Here is a 12171-nt window from a genome sequence, read left to right on the forward strand (position 1 = left end):
CAAAACCTTTTACAATGTATAACGGACACATCATGGTTCAGAACTAGACTAATAACAATAACAATGCCCCAGTATTTTCTTTGCAAAACAACATACAGGCTCCCCAGAAACACAGCTACCCCATCAGACCAAATGGTGAACTCTCCATGGTGCTGAACGGGCTCTGGAGCTCTGATCAATAACAGACATCCCAGTCTTCGGTGATGAACCTTCATATTTGGACGAGATTCTATCAGCCCTCACGCCAAACTTTTGCCGCAACTGCAGGGGTTTGTGGTCCACCTGGTTATGCCACAAAAGTGGACGTCGCGTTTACAAAATCACAGGCTGGAAACACCACCAGATCTTAGATCTCCGCATTTCGCCTCCAACGTATCGAAGGTGATCGCATTGTGCTATCCATCCTCCAAACAGGATGCATCATCGCAACGGTGCAAATTCAGATCGACCTTGATTTAAATATATCGAGATTGTATTATGCTGGCATCTCACTCATGGGGCTGGGGTTCCACCTTAGGGTGCATAGCCAGCACTATTGTCTCGACCAGGACTACCGCAAGCATCACAGGCCTATGCATAGAAAGGTTATCCCCCCCCTCCCCCCCCCCCCCCCCCCCCCCCCCCCCCCCATCATATTATTCAATATGGCACTCACAAACATCGATCTGGACGGCGATCCTCCTCGCTTTTAAAACGCCTGCATCTTGATCTGTCTGGACGGGAGGTGTGGGAATAAAAGGTGCGCCCTGGAATCTGTGTAGATACACCCCCACTCCTGTGCGGTGTTGCCAGATTGGGAGAGATTTCCCGCCCAATCTGGCAACCCTGGATGCAGCGCACTGCAGCCAGGGTTGCCAGATTGGGCGTAGCGGAGAACCGAACACAGATCAGGCTCCTTCTTTTCACTTCTCGCTTCAATCTCCAGTCCACTGATAACGATTGACGAAAACGAATATTTGATAAAAAAAAAAGGAAGGGTAGAAAACCTAAGAAGGAATAAAAAAATGGAGGCATCTAAAAATGTCCCTTTGTCGTTAATATGTATTCAAGTTGATCTTTCTAAATTAATAATGTTGATTATTAAGTATGGTACAACGGTTTAACAAAGTGTCGCTCACCTTCTTCCTGAATGCATCGTAGACAACAATTTTGTTTGAGATACTTGTTTTAGATGAGCTTTTTAGAAAAAGACCAACGTTTATTTTTAGTTTTTAGACGCTTTGATGTGGAAGTTGATCTGTGATCGACTACTACAGTCTATCCACGCTCTGCGCTCTGCTGGTCGTCTGAGGCGCGGTACACACAGTGAGCTAGCTTCTGTTGTTGTTATGATGTCGTTTAGTGCATGAGTATCCGTCTAATTAGCCAGAAATCGAAACATTTTTGGGTTCGTATGTATAGACTATGTCCAACAATATCAGCATTTAATCAAAGCGATGATGTATACGATTTGACTTTAGTTATAGCGGAACACATGTCCATGTAGCGGTAACTTTGAATCTCTTTTCCCCATTGGTGGACCAAGCAGTGGGTCTACGTGCACCTTCCAACATGAGTGAAAGAAACAAACCCAAAAACCGTTTATCCCTGTCTAAGGGCAAGAAGAAAGGAAACCAAAGCGCTAACTCATCCACCAGTGTGACGACTCCCATCACCTCGTTCTTTAAGAACACGCCCCCACCGGAAGTGGCCTGTCCTCTGTGCGGCCAGCTGGTACCCAGGTTCAGCATCAACCATCACATCGACTTTAAGTGCAAGAACTTCCAGAGAGCAGGCGATGCTGCCCCAGCAGGTAATGATTCCCTTGTACCACTGTCCCCCAAAGTAAATGGAGTTAAATCACCTGCCCGAGACTTGTCCTCTCCGTCTGAAGAGAACAAGGAGACCAAAACAAGTCCTTATTTTAAAAAACACTGCACTAGACAGATGACGCGAGAGAAAAGCAATTCGTCAGTGGTGAGACAGATCAACCTTGGTGCTCTCTCCAAGATGTGTAGAATACGTGAACATGGGGAGAGCAGAAAGATTCCAGATACAGATGAATGTAACTCGGAGCTGAGTGGTTCACAGAAAGAAAATCTGTGTGATGATCTCGATGACAATGAATCCTGCTCAATAACCGCTGATCTGACATCACGGGTTAGCCATAGTGAGAAGAACTGTATCTCAATAACAAGCCCACAGTGTCTAGCAAATGAACACATCATGGAAGTAAAAAAGTCTGAAGAAGTGACCATCCATCCAGTATTTTCTCCGGGGCCCTCTTCTTCCTCTAAGAGAAAAGCAGAACTTCCCGGGAAGTCCATGGATAAAATGCCAGTTTCTAGCAAAAAAACTAAACGCGAGGGGATAAGTATCAAATCAAACATGACGATCTCCAGCCAAGAACAAACAGAGATCTCTGACACCAGCAGCCAACAAAAGGAGCCGTATACAGCTTCTTGCTTATGGAATAAACCACAGAAAGTCCAGGAGAAAGGGGATAAAAGCTTGGATGGAGCTGAAACGTCTGAACATAGCGCTTTCGAACCCAGCAAGGACTCTGAAAGTATTAACAGCTCCAGATTACCGTACTACCTCCGTAACTTCCGGACCATTCTAAAGGCGGTGCTGGAGAACGAAGACGACAGAAAGCTCTTTAACCAGGAGGACCTGTCGTCGATACACGCCTTTGAAAAACTCTCAGGTAACTTGAAATACAATGTTTAATTTCTTTATCGTTTACCATAGCTTCACTCACGCCTATTTCCCTTTTAAAAGTCATGGGACAGAAGCTGTTCGTGAGATTGTTTCAAAGGAAACTGAAATGGCTCCAAGTGAATCGGCTGGATTATGAAGAAATATCCAAGGATCTGGGACCCGTCGCTCAAGAGCTGGTGGATTGTAGCTTCTTAGAGAAAGGTTTATGAAATCACAAATGAATTGCACATCACAATATAATTAACCTTATTATTAAATGTTTCATGTGGTAATAAACTTTGGTTTATCCGGACCCTTCCTTGTTGCAGAGAGTGACCTGCAGGATCTGGGTGAGGTTCTGGACCTCCTCCTGGCCCCAGATCTCAAAAGTCTTGCGAAGACCTTCCACCTGAGCAGCTCGGTGACTCAGAAGCAGCAGCTGGTGGAAGGACTCCGGCGTCTGAGCTGTCAGAAGTCCCTCTTCAGCCTGGCCGCCGGTCCAAACAACATCGGAGCCGTCATTCTTAAGAGGTCTGAACAAAAGAGCCTCCAGGGATCATTCAATCCACAGGTCGGTTCACTCACACTAGTAGAGCACACTGAATGATCCTCCATGAACCTACAGGGCAAAGCAGCTGGCAGGCTCCTGTGTGCGTCTGCGTCGAGGTCCACGGGCTGTGTTCTCCAGAGTGCTGCTGCTGTTCTCTCTGACGGACGGCGTGGAGGAGGAGGAGATGGGCTCCGGGGGCCAGGGCCAGCTGTACACCATCCTGCTGGTCAACTCCGGCCGCCTGGCCTTCCCTGATTACACCGTGCAGCGCAGCGCCAGGCTCTTCCAGGACAGGGATGACCTTATAAGGTGGGCTGCTGCCGCCAGAAATGGCACTTGAGTTTTGTAATTTTGTGATAGTGTATTTTCTTCATCTTAAATGGTGCTTAATTGTAAATTTATTTAATTTTAAATGGTTTTCTCCCCATTTCCATGGTAACAATCATTGTTTATCCTGTTAAATGTAATGTAATGTAATGTAATATTTCAACAAAGTATAAATATTAAAATATTAATGAAATATATAATATATTCAGTGAAAGAAATTGTGATATTTAATTTGATTATTATATAAATAAATTAGAAATCCTGAATAGTTATAGTAACATTACATGCATATTCATCGATTTGAATATGACTCAACCTGCTGAGTGCAGGTATGAGGCCGCCATGCTGGCCCTACAGGAGGTGACCACGGCAATGCATGGGGGCCAGTGGGAGGAGGCCTCTGACCTTTACAACGCAACCAAGAACACCTGGCAGGAACTGGGAAACACCCTCGACCTCAGGTGAGTACTACACACACCATGCCATCTACTGATCATATCAGCCAGGCAGGATAGTCCAGTGGTCATGGTTTTCTCCCAACCAGAAGGTTCTGGGTTCAAACCCCAAGGTCCACAGCCTACTTGCAGGCATCATTGAGCAACATCCCAGACCCCTGCCATATTGAAATGTATCCGAAAAGTATTCTCTGTAACTTGCTATGTGGATAATATAGCCTGAAAGGTCCCATGACATGAAAATTTCACTTTATGAGGTTTTCTAACATTATTATGAGTTCCCCTAGCCTGCCTATGGTCCCCCAGTTGCTAGAAATGACGTGAAGTGTAAAAGGGGCCAGGTTACCTCCCTTTTCTCTGCTTTGCCCGCCCAGAGAATTTGGCCCACCAATGAGACAATGACAAGACAATGAGCGTCACATGTGTGTGTGTGTGCCCCGCGGCGGTGGTGCCTCGCGGCGGTGGTTCTCCGCGATGGTGGTTCTCCGGCGCCGGTGCCCCGGCACTGGGGCTCCGGACGGAGACAATCCCGGGCAAAAATCCCTTTCTCCTCCATGTCGCGCTCAATCTGGACCCCAGGGAGTCAAAGCCAAAGTTCCTTTCCCCCAATTTCCCCAAAACCCCCACTTCAAGTCTCGTAACTGTGGAAGTGCCGGTGTTACACCGAATTCTGCGACCCACCGAAAAAGTGTGACCCCAGGGGGCGCTGGTGCACAATTTCTTCAACATGCACGCAGCACTAGTTTGAAGTAGACAGGCATAAAGTCGAAAAAACGTGAGCATTGTACAAAAACATAAATAAAACATAAGATCTCCCCCCACCCCTTCACCTTGTTACTAAATGTGCTTAATAAATACATTTGATTTGATTAGTATTTAACAGACCCATACAACGGATAGGGCGTTTAGTACGGTCCGTTGATTCATTCCCCATAAAAACCTACAGTCAGTTTTTATTTAGTGGATTTACCTTTGAGAATCTCCTATTATAGGCTACTGTGTAAAATGCTGTTTAGAATTAACGGTTGTATCAACAAAGGAAAGACCCGCCCCCTGTGGTCACACTTTTCGGTGGGTCGCAGAATTCGGTGTAACACCGGGAGTCCGCAATTGGCAACAATCCCTTTCTCCTCCATGTTGCCGCTCAGTCTGTACTTCAGATTGATGTGGAAGTGGAAGAACTAGAGACGTCGGAGAACCCGACGCAGTCGTTTGAGATTCATAATATCATCCGGAGGCACACACAACTTTTGGCCGTGATAATATATATTATATAATATAGATATCTATATTTTATATTATATTATTTAGATATAGAGCTCCAGGACTCCCACCGGAGCACCTGGAGTGTTCTAGAATATTTACAGAACACGGCCAAAAGCTGTGTGCGCCTCCGGATGATATTATGAATCCAAGCCATTACGTTACATCCACTGTAAACACTAGCGCATGGTACCCTGGCCGCAAGCTGCTCAGGGCAACACCCCCACCCTCCACCTTGACCCGCCTCTAAAAAACGGCACGTTTGTGGAAAGCTCATTGTGGGTCTTGCTCGCAGTGGCTGTAATTCTGCACCAAGGCTGAATTTCTTGAACATCTTCAAATATTGTATAAGTGGCCCCATAACACCTATATAGCAGCATCCATAAAGTAGCATGCCATGGGACCTTTAATGGTTGAATTGTAATAAAAGTTTACACACAGCAAGTTCAAAATCTTTATTGTCCCCATTGGGAGATGAGTTGGGCAGCTGAAAGTTGGACACATTCAGCACCATACACATCCAACTGCAACCGCCAAGACAAGACAAGGATCTCAACATGAGGTTCAAATAAAAGCACAAAGACAAGACGCCAACTCATCATTACCAGTAGTCAGCGATAAACTAACCAATGGCCACAGGGACAGAGGGGTTCATGGGCCTGGTTGGCTTCCCCCATGGCAGTCTGGAGGCCTGGCCCAGGCGGACCTAGTTAAACCCTCCCTACAGGGGGTGGCCTGTACAGTTCAGGACGGCATGGGCCTTCCTGAGAACATGCCTATTAATGAGACCTTCAGCAGGTCCTATCCCAGCCCAATGATCTTATCACTGTCACCAGTATAGTATAGCTGGTCGATTTCTATTACAAAGAGTCACGTTCAAACCAGGCCACCTTAAAAAATGTCACAAAAGATTAAATAAAATCCTTAACAGAGATAACGGTTCATAACAGTATTAACATTAAGTCCTCTAATTCTTCATAAGTACGCATCATTTTCCACAATCTGTATGTCAGTGCCAGGCCGTGATGTTCAGCTCTAACTTGAGGTTAGCAAGGTGCTTCTCTGCCAGCAGGTGGGGCTGGATATGTTAAAAGCCAACGAGAAGTCAATCCACAGAAGCCTACCATGTTGGTAAAGCAGATGGAGCGGTGTGAGAGTAGCTTCTATCACCCCTCTCCCTGCTATGTGGGGGAACTGGAAAGGATGAAGCAGGCTCTCTACCTGTCCTAAAATCCTTTTACAAATCTGTTTCATTAAGAGGGTTTTTGGTTTTTTGAATGAAAGAAAAATGGAAAGTCTTAGGAACACTCCCACACACATGAATCTATGTCAAATCAGCAGTAAAAAAGAAACAGGTTAAAAGACTGTTGCCATTGGCAAGCTGCTCACCTGTACTTCTTACAACCATTAATAGCTAAGACCTTGTTGTTGCCCCCGTCACATGACCCTGTCATCGTTTCCAGCCATCTTTTTTTTTCAGCTGCTACCTCTATTTTACCCTTGTACATAAGTTAAGTTTTCTTTATCTCTATCCTCACCTGTCATACCCCTCTCAACAAAAGCAGACTGCCACTTACCATGTCAGGTTTGAAGGGACTTAGACACCCACTGCTTGTTCTTAGGATACATAGTCTGTGTTTAAGAGGGGATAACAGAGACCAATGGCAATGTAACTTCACACGGCGTTGTCTGTCAATGAATCAATACTGGCTGGCGGTAGGTGGACCGTGTTGTGATCTGGGGATCTTCTATGCCGCCTCGATGGAGCCAAAGGTTCAAGCTTGTGCTGTTCAGCGTATTATGTATAATGTTAGTCATCAGTAAGATAGATTACAACAAATGTTCAACTCAGAATCTTGGGTTGGCATTTAGAAGTGGATACAGCGACAGTTTCGAGGTGAAACTCTGTGAAGGTAGACTGTCTCACGGATAAAGATAGAAGCTCAAAGGCCTGTAGACTCAGTCTTTTCATAAACCATGAAGTTGTTGCACCATCGCTGGTTGATTGTAAAGGCATGCATCGCCACCCAGAGACTTTCCCGTCTATATACGGGAAAGTATATATATATTGAATATTAGGAATATCCAATCCTCGTACATCAAGTTCAGAGTCCAGATCTCCGACACCACGTCTGGTTGAAGGCCATGAGAATTTGTCGGGGTTCTTCATGTTAGTTTGCACCTCGTCTGCCTTATTTTTTAAGGACTGTCCGTTCGCCCAAACAATAGACGGGGGAGGGAAGGGTTTTTCCTCTTCTCGTCTTTTATGGTATTGTTCCAAATTCCCCCAAAGTTGGTGTCATTAAATATCAGATCAACAGGATTGTTCACTGAACTCCATTCAAAGGTAGCAAGATATCACAGGAGTGTTGAATCATATTTGTCAGTCCCCGATTACAACTCAGGGAAGCAAATTCAATGACTTGGATAAGGATCTCCATTTCTTAACCATCTTACCTTTCATCAGTTTAAATCCACTGCGCTCAAACTTGGAATCCTTCAGGACATCTACAACGATAAAACAAATCTAAACAATTGGACGCACATGCCCCCATCTGCTGCTGAGTCGCCACAGAAGCAGCCCCTTCCTGTAACAATGGCACTGCTAACTCTTCGTTGTGTTCTGTCAGTCACCAGGAGGAGAACTTCCTGTAACGATGGCACTGCTAACTCTTCGTTGTGTTCTGTCAGTCACCAGGAGGAGAACTTCCTGTAACGATGGCACTGCTAACTCTTCGTTGTGTTGTGCCAGTCACCAGGAGGAGAACTTCCTGTAACGATGGCACTGCTTACTCTTCGTTGTGTTCTGTCAGTCACCAGGAGCAGCTGCCTGTGTTCCTGCGGTGCTTCACCGTCGGCTGGGCCTACACTTGCATCCTCTCCCGAGGGGTGGAGATCCTGCAGAGGCAGCGCTGCTATAAGGTTTGCTCCATAGCTTCTGTTCTTTTAGCCTAAAAACAAAGATGTGTCCATTGGTACCAAGCACAACCAACAACACTGAGGATGCCAGTGGAATGATGAAGGAGATAATTAGGTATCCATCAGCTGCAGTGAGGTACATGGTGTGTTGTAGGAGGCGGTAGAGGAGCTGCGGTCTCTACTAGCTCAGACGGTGTACTGTCCTGACAGCAGGGGCCGGTGGTGGGACAGACTGGCTCTGAATCTCCAGCAGCATCTCAAGAAACCCGAGCAGGTGAGCAACAATGGGTTATACGGTAGGCTTAAGTTAAAAGTAGCTGTTAAAGTAGCTTAAGTATATTATACTGGGTTTAAATGGAATCTTTAAGAAAGATTCGTGGCAGGCAGTTGTGATCTACTATTATAGAGCTACATCATGTTGAGTTCACAAATATAAATTAGGTACGCAGTTGTTACTGTATTTATGACCCACTATAAATGCAATTGGATGCATGGATATAAATAAAGAATAGGGTTACTGGCCTCATGAGGGGAGAGCATGGGCTTCGTAATGCGAGGAGGGGGGGCGGGGGGTTTGGAGTAGACAGGGATGTTAGCAACTCTTTAGAAACACTGAAGCACACTCACGAGGAGAGACACTGGAAATGGAGAAAGAACTGGAAGAAACAGTAAACGTCAGCCCATCCTTGACTTACTCAGTCACAGTGCATCACTCAGGTTAAACACATACCGTAACTCAAAACAAGTCATTACCGTTCAACTGGATAATTGTTATGAAAGAATATAAAATATATGAATAAACTTAGATATATCGTAACTGGGCTCTGCCAAAACTCCTGCAATGTTTCTCCTCAGACTCAGTTCGCTCTCTCTCTTATATTTTCATCCATCTGGCCCTGTTTGTTTGCTCCCCCTCCTTGCTTCATGAATACAGGCGATTTGTGCCATCAGAGATGGGTTGGCAGACCCCCTGGTGAGGACAGGTCATCAGTTGTCACTTCACCAGAGAGCAGTCCGGATGAAGGAGTCTCCTAGCATGAAGAAACACGTTGTGAAGCTCAAAGAGCTGCCTACTATCGATGTCACCGATGTCCCACATGTATGTTTGAAGCCCACATGTGGTCGTGGTCACAACTGGGGTTTCTTCATTAGATACTGCTTAGCCTGCATGTCACTTTTTCAAGAGTAAAACCCATCCATGTATGGCTTAATTTACCCAGTGAATGTTTTTCTCTCTGAATCAATAAGGAAACATTTTGAACAACAATGATTCAGTTCAACCTTAAAGGGTTTTGCCGGCTTGCTAGACCCCAGGTTAATTGTTGTTAAGGGTAATTAATAAATTATATATATATATTTATATTTATATATATAATTATATATAAATCATATTATTGGTCAGTTTGGTCAGGTTGTTCAACTCACCCCCTCTCACTGATTACAAGCAATCCAGCCATTGACATCATTCTATACCAAATGATTGTTTAGCAGCACTTAGTTAACTGTATTTATGTTGTGTCCTGCCCAAGTAAGCTCATACGAACTGCCCTGACTAGTGTATTATATTTGTATATTCTCTCCAAAAGGGCCCACAAACTAACAATTCCAAGTTTTGAATCTGTGTTTACACGCCACTTTGCATGCTCACCTACTTAGAGACGGAGAGGCATGCATTTTGGATTCTTGTTAGTGTAATATCACGAGCAGGCCGGTGTATTTAGGATCGAAATGTGGATGATTTTTTGCTTCGATCCAACGGTTACAATGGACTGCCTCAGTGGAGGAAAAGTTCAATTTGTGCTCAGTTGAAAGTCTCGTTTTCCGTGCATTCATACAAATGGACCTGGAACTGAGCACTCATTTAGATTCACAAGCGATCAATTATGCTGTGTTCTAATCAGTTAAAAAACACCCCCTCATTCTGAGCTGCTCTGCACTCAGAATTCTGAATCATCTCACTGTCTCTAACACTGCCACCATCTTCACTCAGAACACTAACTGCACACCTCTGTTTCAAAGTCTGTGAGCATGCACAATGGCATGTGAACACAGAATGAAAACGTATGGATTTGTTCATTGGTCGGCCCTATTGAAGGGAACAACCTAGCCAGGGCAGTTTGTATGCGCTTTCTGTAGTTAGACAAAACATACATACAGCTGCGGGAGCTGCCAAAGACTAATTTGGAAAATAATGTCAATGGCTCACCCACGGCCCAATTTCCGAATGTGTGTACTCAGCTAATGGTGAGTTGAACAAAAATAAATGCTGATTTACATCTCGACATAGACCATGAAATGATGTACCTGTGGCTCTCTGTTTTTGCACTGGTCTCCTTCAGGTGACTATCCGAGGTCAGCTGTTTCCACATGAGGGGGGCACAGGGAAGAACGTTTTCCTCATGCCTGCAGACCAGGGAGGAGAGCCCAGCAATGCCACCATCATGTGCTCCGTGGAAGAGCTGTCGCTGGCACACTACTGCAGGCAAGGGTTTGACCAAGGTAGGCTTTGATGCTTCCTGTCCATCCCTCCATCCTGACAATCGAACTGTAAGTAAGTGTTTCTATCATGCCGGTTATAGGGATCCATGGGGAGGGTTCAACATTCTCAACCCTGTTTGGTCTTCTATTATGGGATGTCATTTTCATGGAGGGTATTCCAGATGTTTTCCGAAATCCCTACCAGGTGTGTATAATAAAATGATTGTCTATTCATCTTGAACTATATAAATTCACCAATTTGAATGAACACAAAATTACCACAAACATATTAACCTGTCATCTCCTCTCGCAGACATGTCCGTTGGACCTTTTCACAGATTGTTTCTATGGGAACCGGAGAGACTCTATTGAGACACGCGTGCAGCTGCTTCGTGAAGCTTCAGTGGAAGTGCTGCATAGCATGATGGAAGACGTGTGGACATGTCACATGGGCAAAGCGTGTTCACTGGTCAACTGGGAGCGCTTCGCTAGCCTGCAACAGGCACAGGTAATGATCTGAGAGGTATTATACATCGTACCATAGTGGGTTTGTTTATGTAACTACTGCTGTGAAACGAGCAAGAGAGTGGATTTGGGCGAGCAGCACACCACGTACTCACAATATTCTCCTTAATGCACATTTGAAACGACATCATCTAACAATTTCCTGAGCAGATCTAATGACGGAGATAATTTTGTCTAATGTGTCCTTTAACAGGTAGAAGTGGCCACAGGGAGTCTTTAATAACCTAATACCGATGTGTATTGTCTTGGCAGAGTCTGGTGTCATGCCTGGGAGGAGCTTTCTTGGCTGGTATGATCACACGCATGGCAAAGGATTACAGGCATTGCCGAGCAGGTCTGCCAGACCTAGTGGTGTGGAGCACATCGGCCAACAGCTACAAAGTGAGATGGCATGAAAGTTCAACTCTCTGTTGAGCTTTCGGTTTTGTTTCTAGTATTAATGTTGCAACTGCTTGAACTCAGGTTTGTTAGCCAAGGGTCAAAGTGTATGGCCCAAGAACCCTGTGAACCCTGTGCACTGATGGGAAGTCCTTTTCTGTGCATGTGTTCCAGTTGGTGGAGGTGAAGGGGCCGAGCGACCGGCTGTCCCAGAAGCAGCAGATCTGGCTGGACGTGCTCCAGAAGCTGGGGGCGGACGTGGAGGTTTGCCATGTGACCGCCATCGGAGCTAAAGGATTCGCTGTTGAAGGAAAATAGTGCCATGTTTTTTTATTGTATTGTCTTTAAACTGGGCAGAAGCTTACTTTTTGTGTGCTATTAAGGGCAATTCATTGCCATCAGTAACAAAAGTCTGTTCAATTATAATGTAATAATAATAAAGTTTGATATTATTAATGAGCTGTAATTCAAATTGAACAATTCTATACAATATTATTTGATATTGATGATCATATATATATATGATTTGTTAAACAAAAATGTATTGTCTTACATTGTACTTACTTTCCATATAGAAAAAAGAAAATGCCATTAAAC

General features: G+C 44.8%; 1 protein-coding gene across 1 annotated transcript; it reads left to right on the forward strand.

The window, feature by feature from the left end:
- The first annotated feature begins 1409 nt into the window (after positions 1 to 1409).
- On the forward strand, positions 1410 to 12080 carry fan1 (FANCD2 and FANCI associated nuclease 1). Its single transcript, XM_079743368.1, has 13 exons — positions 1410 to 2686; positions 2761 to 2901; positions 3009 to 3210; positions 3305 to 3538; positions 3886 to 4017; positions 8088 to 8196; positions 8348 to 8467; positions 9128 to 9292; positions 10533 to 10692; positions 10773 to 10876; positions 10985 to 11179; positions 11449 to 11577; positions 11749 to 12080. The coding sequence occupies exons 1-13, from the start codon at positions 1552 to 1554 to the stop codon at positions 11890 to 11892; spliced, it is 2970 nt and encodes a 989-aa protein (XP_079599494.1). The 5' UTR covers positions 1410 to 1551; the 3' UTR covers positions 11893 to 12080.
- The last annotated feature ends 91 nt before the right edge of the window (positions 12081 to 12171 follow it).

The sequence above is a fragment of the Pollachius pollachius genome, assembly GCF_949987615.1.
Source record: "Pollachius pollachius genome assembly, chromosome: 9".
Taxonomy (NCBI): Eukaryota; Metazoa; Chordata; class Actinopteri; order Gadiformes; family Gadidae; genus Pollachius; species Pollachius pollachius.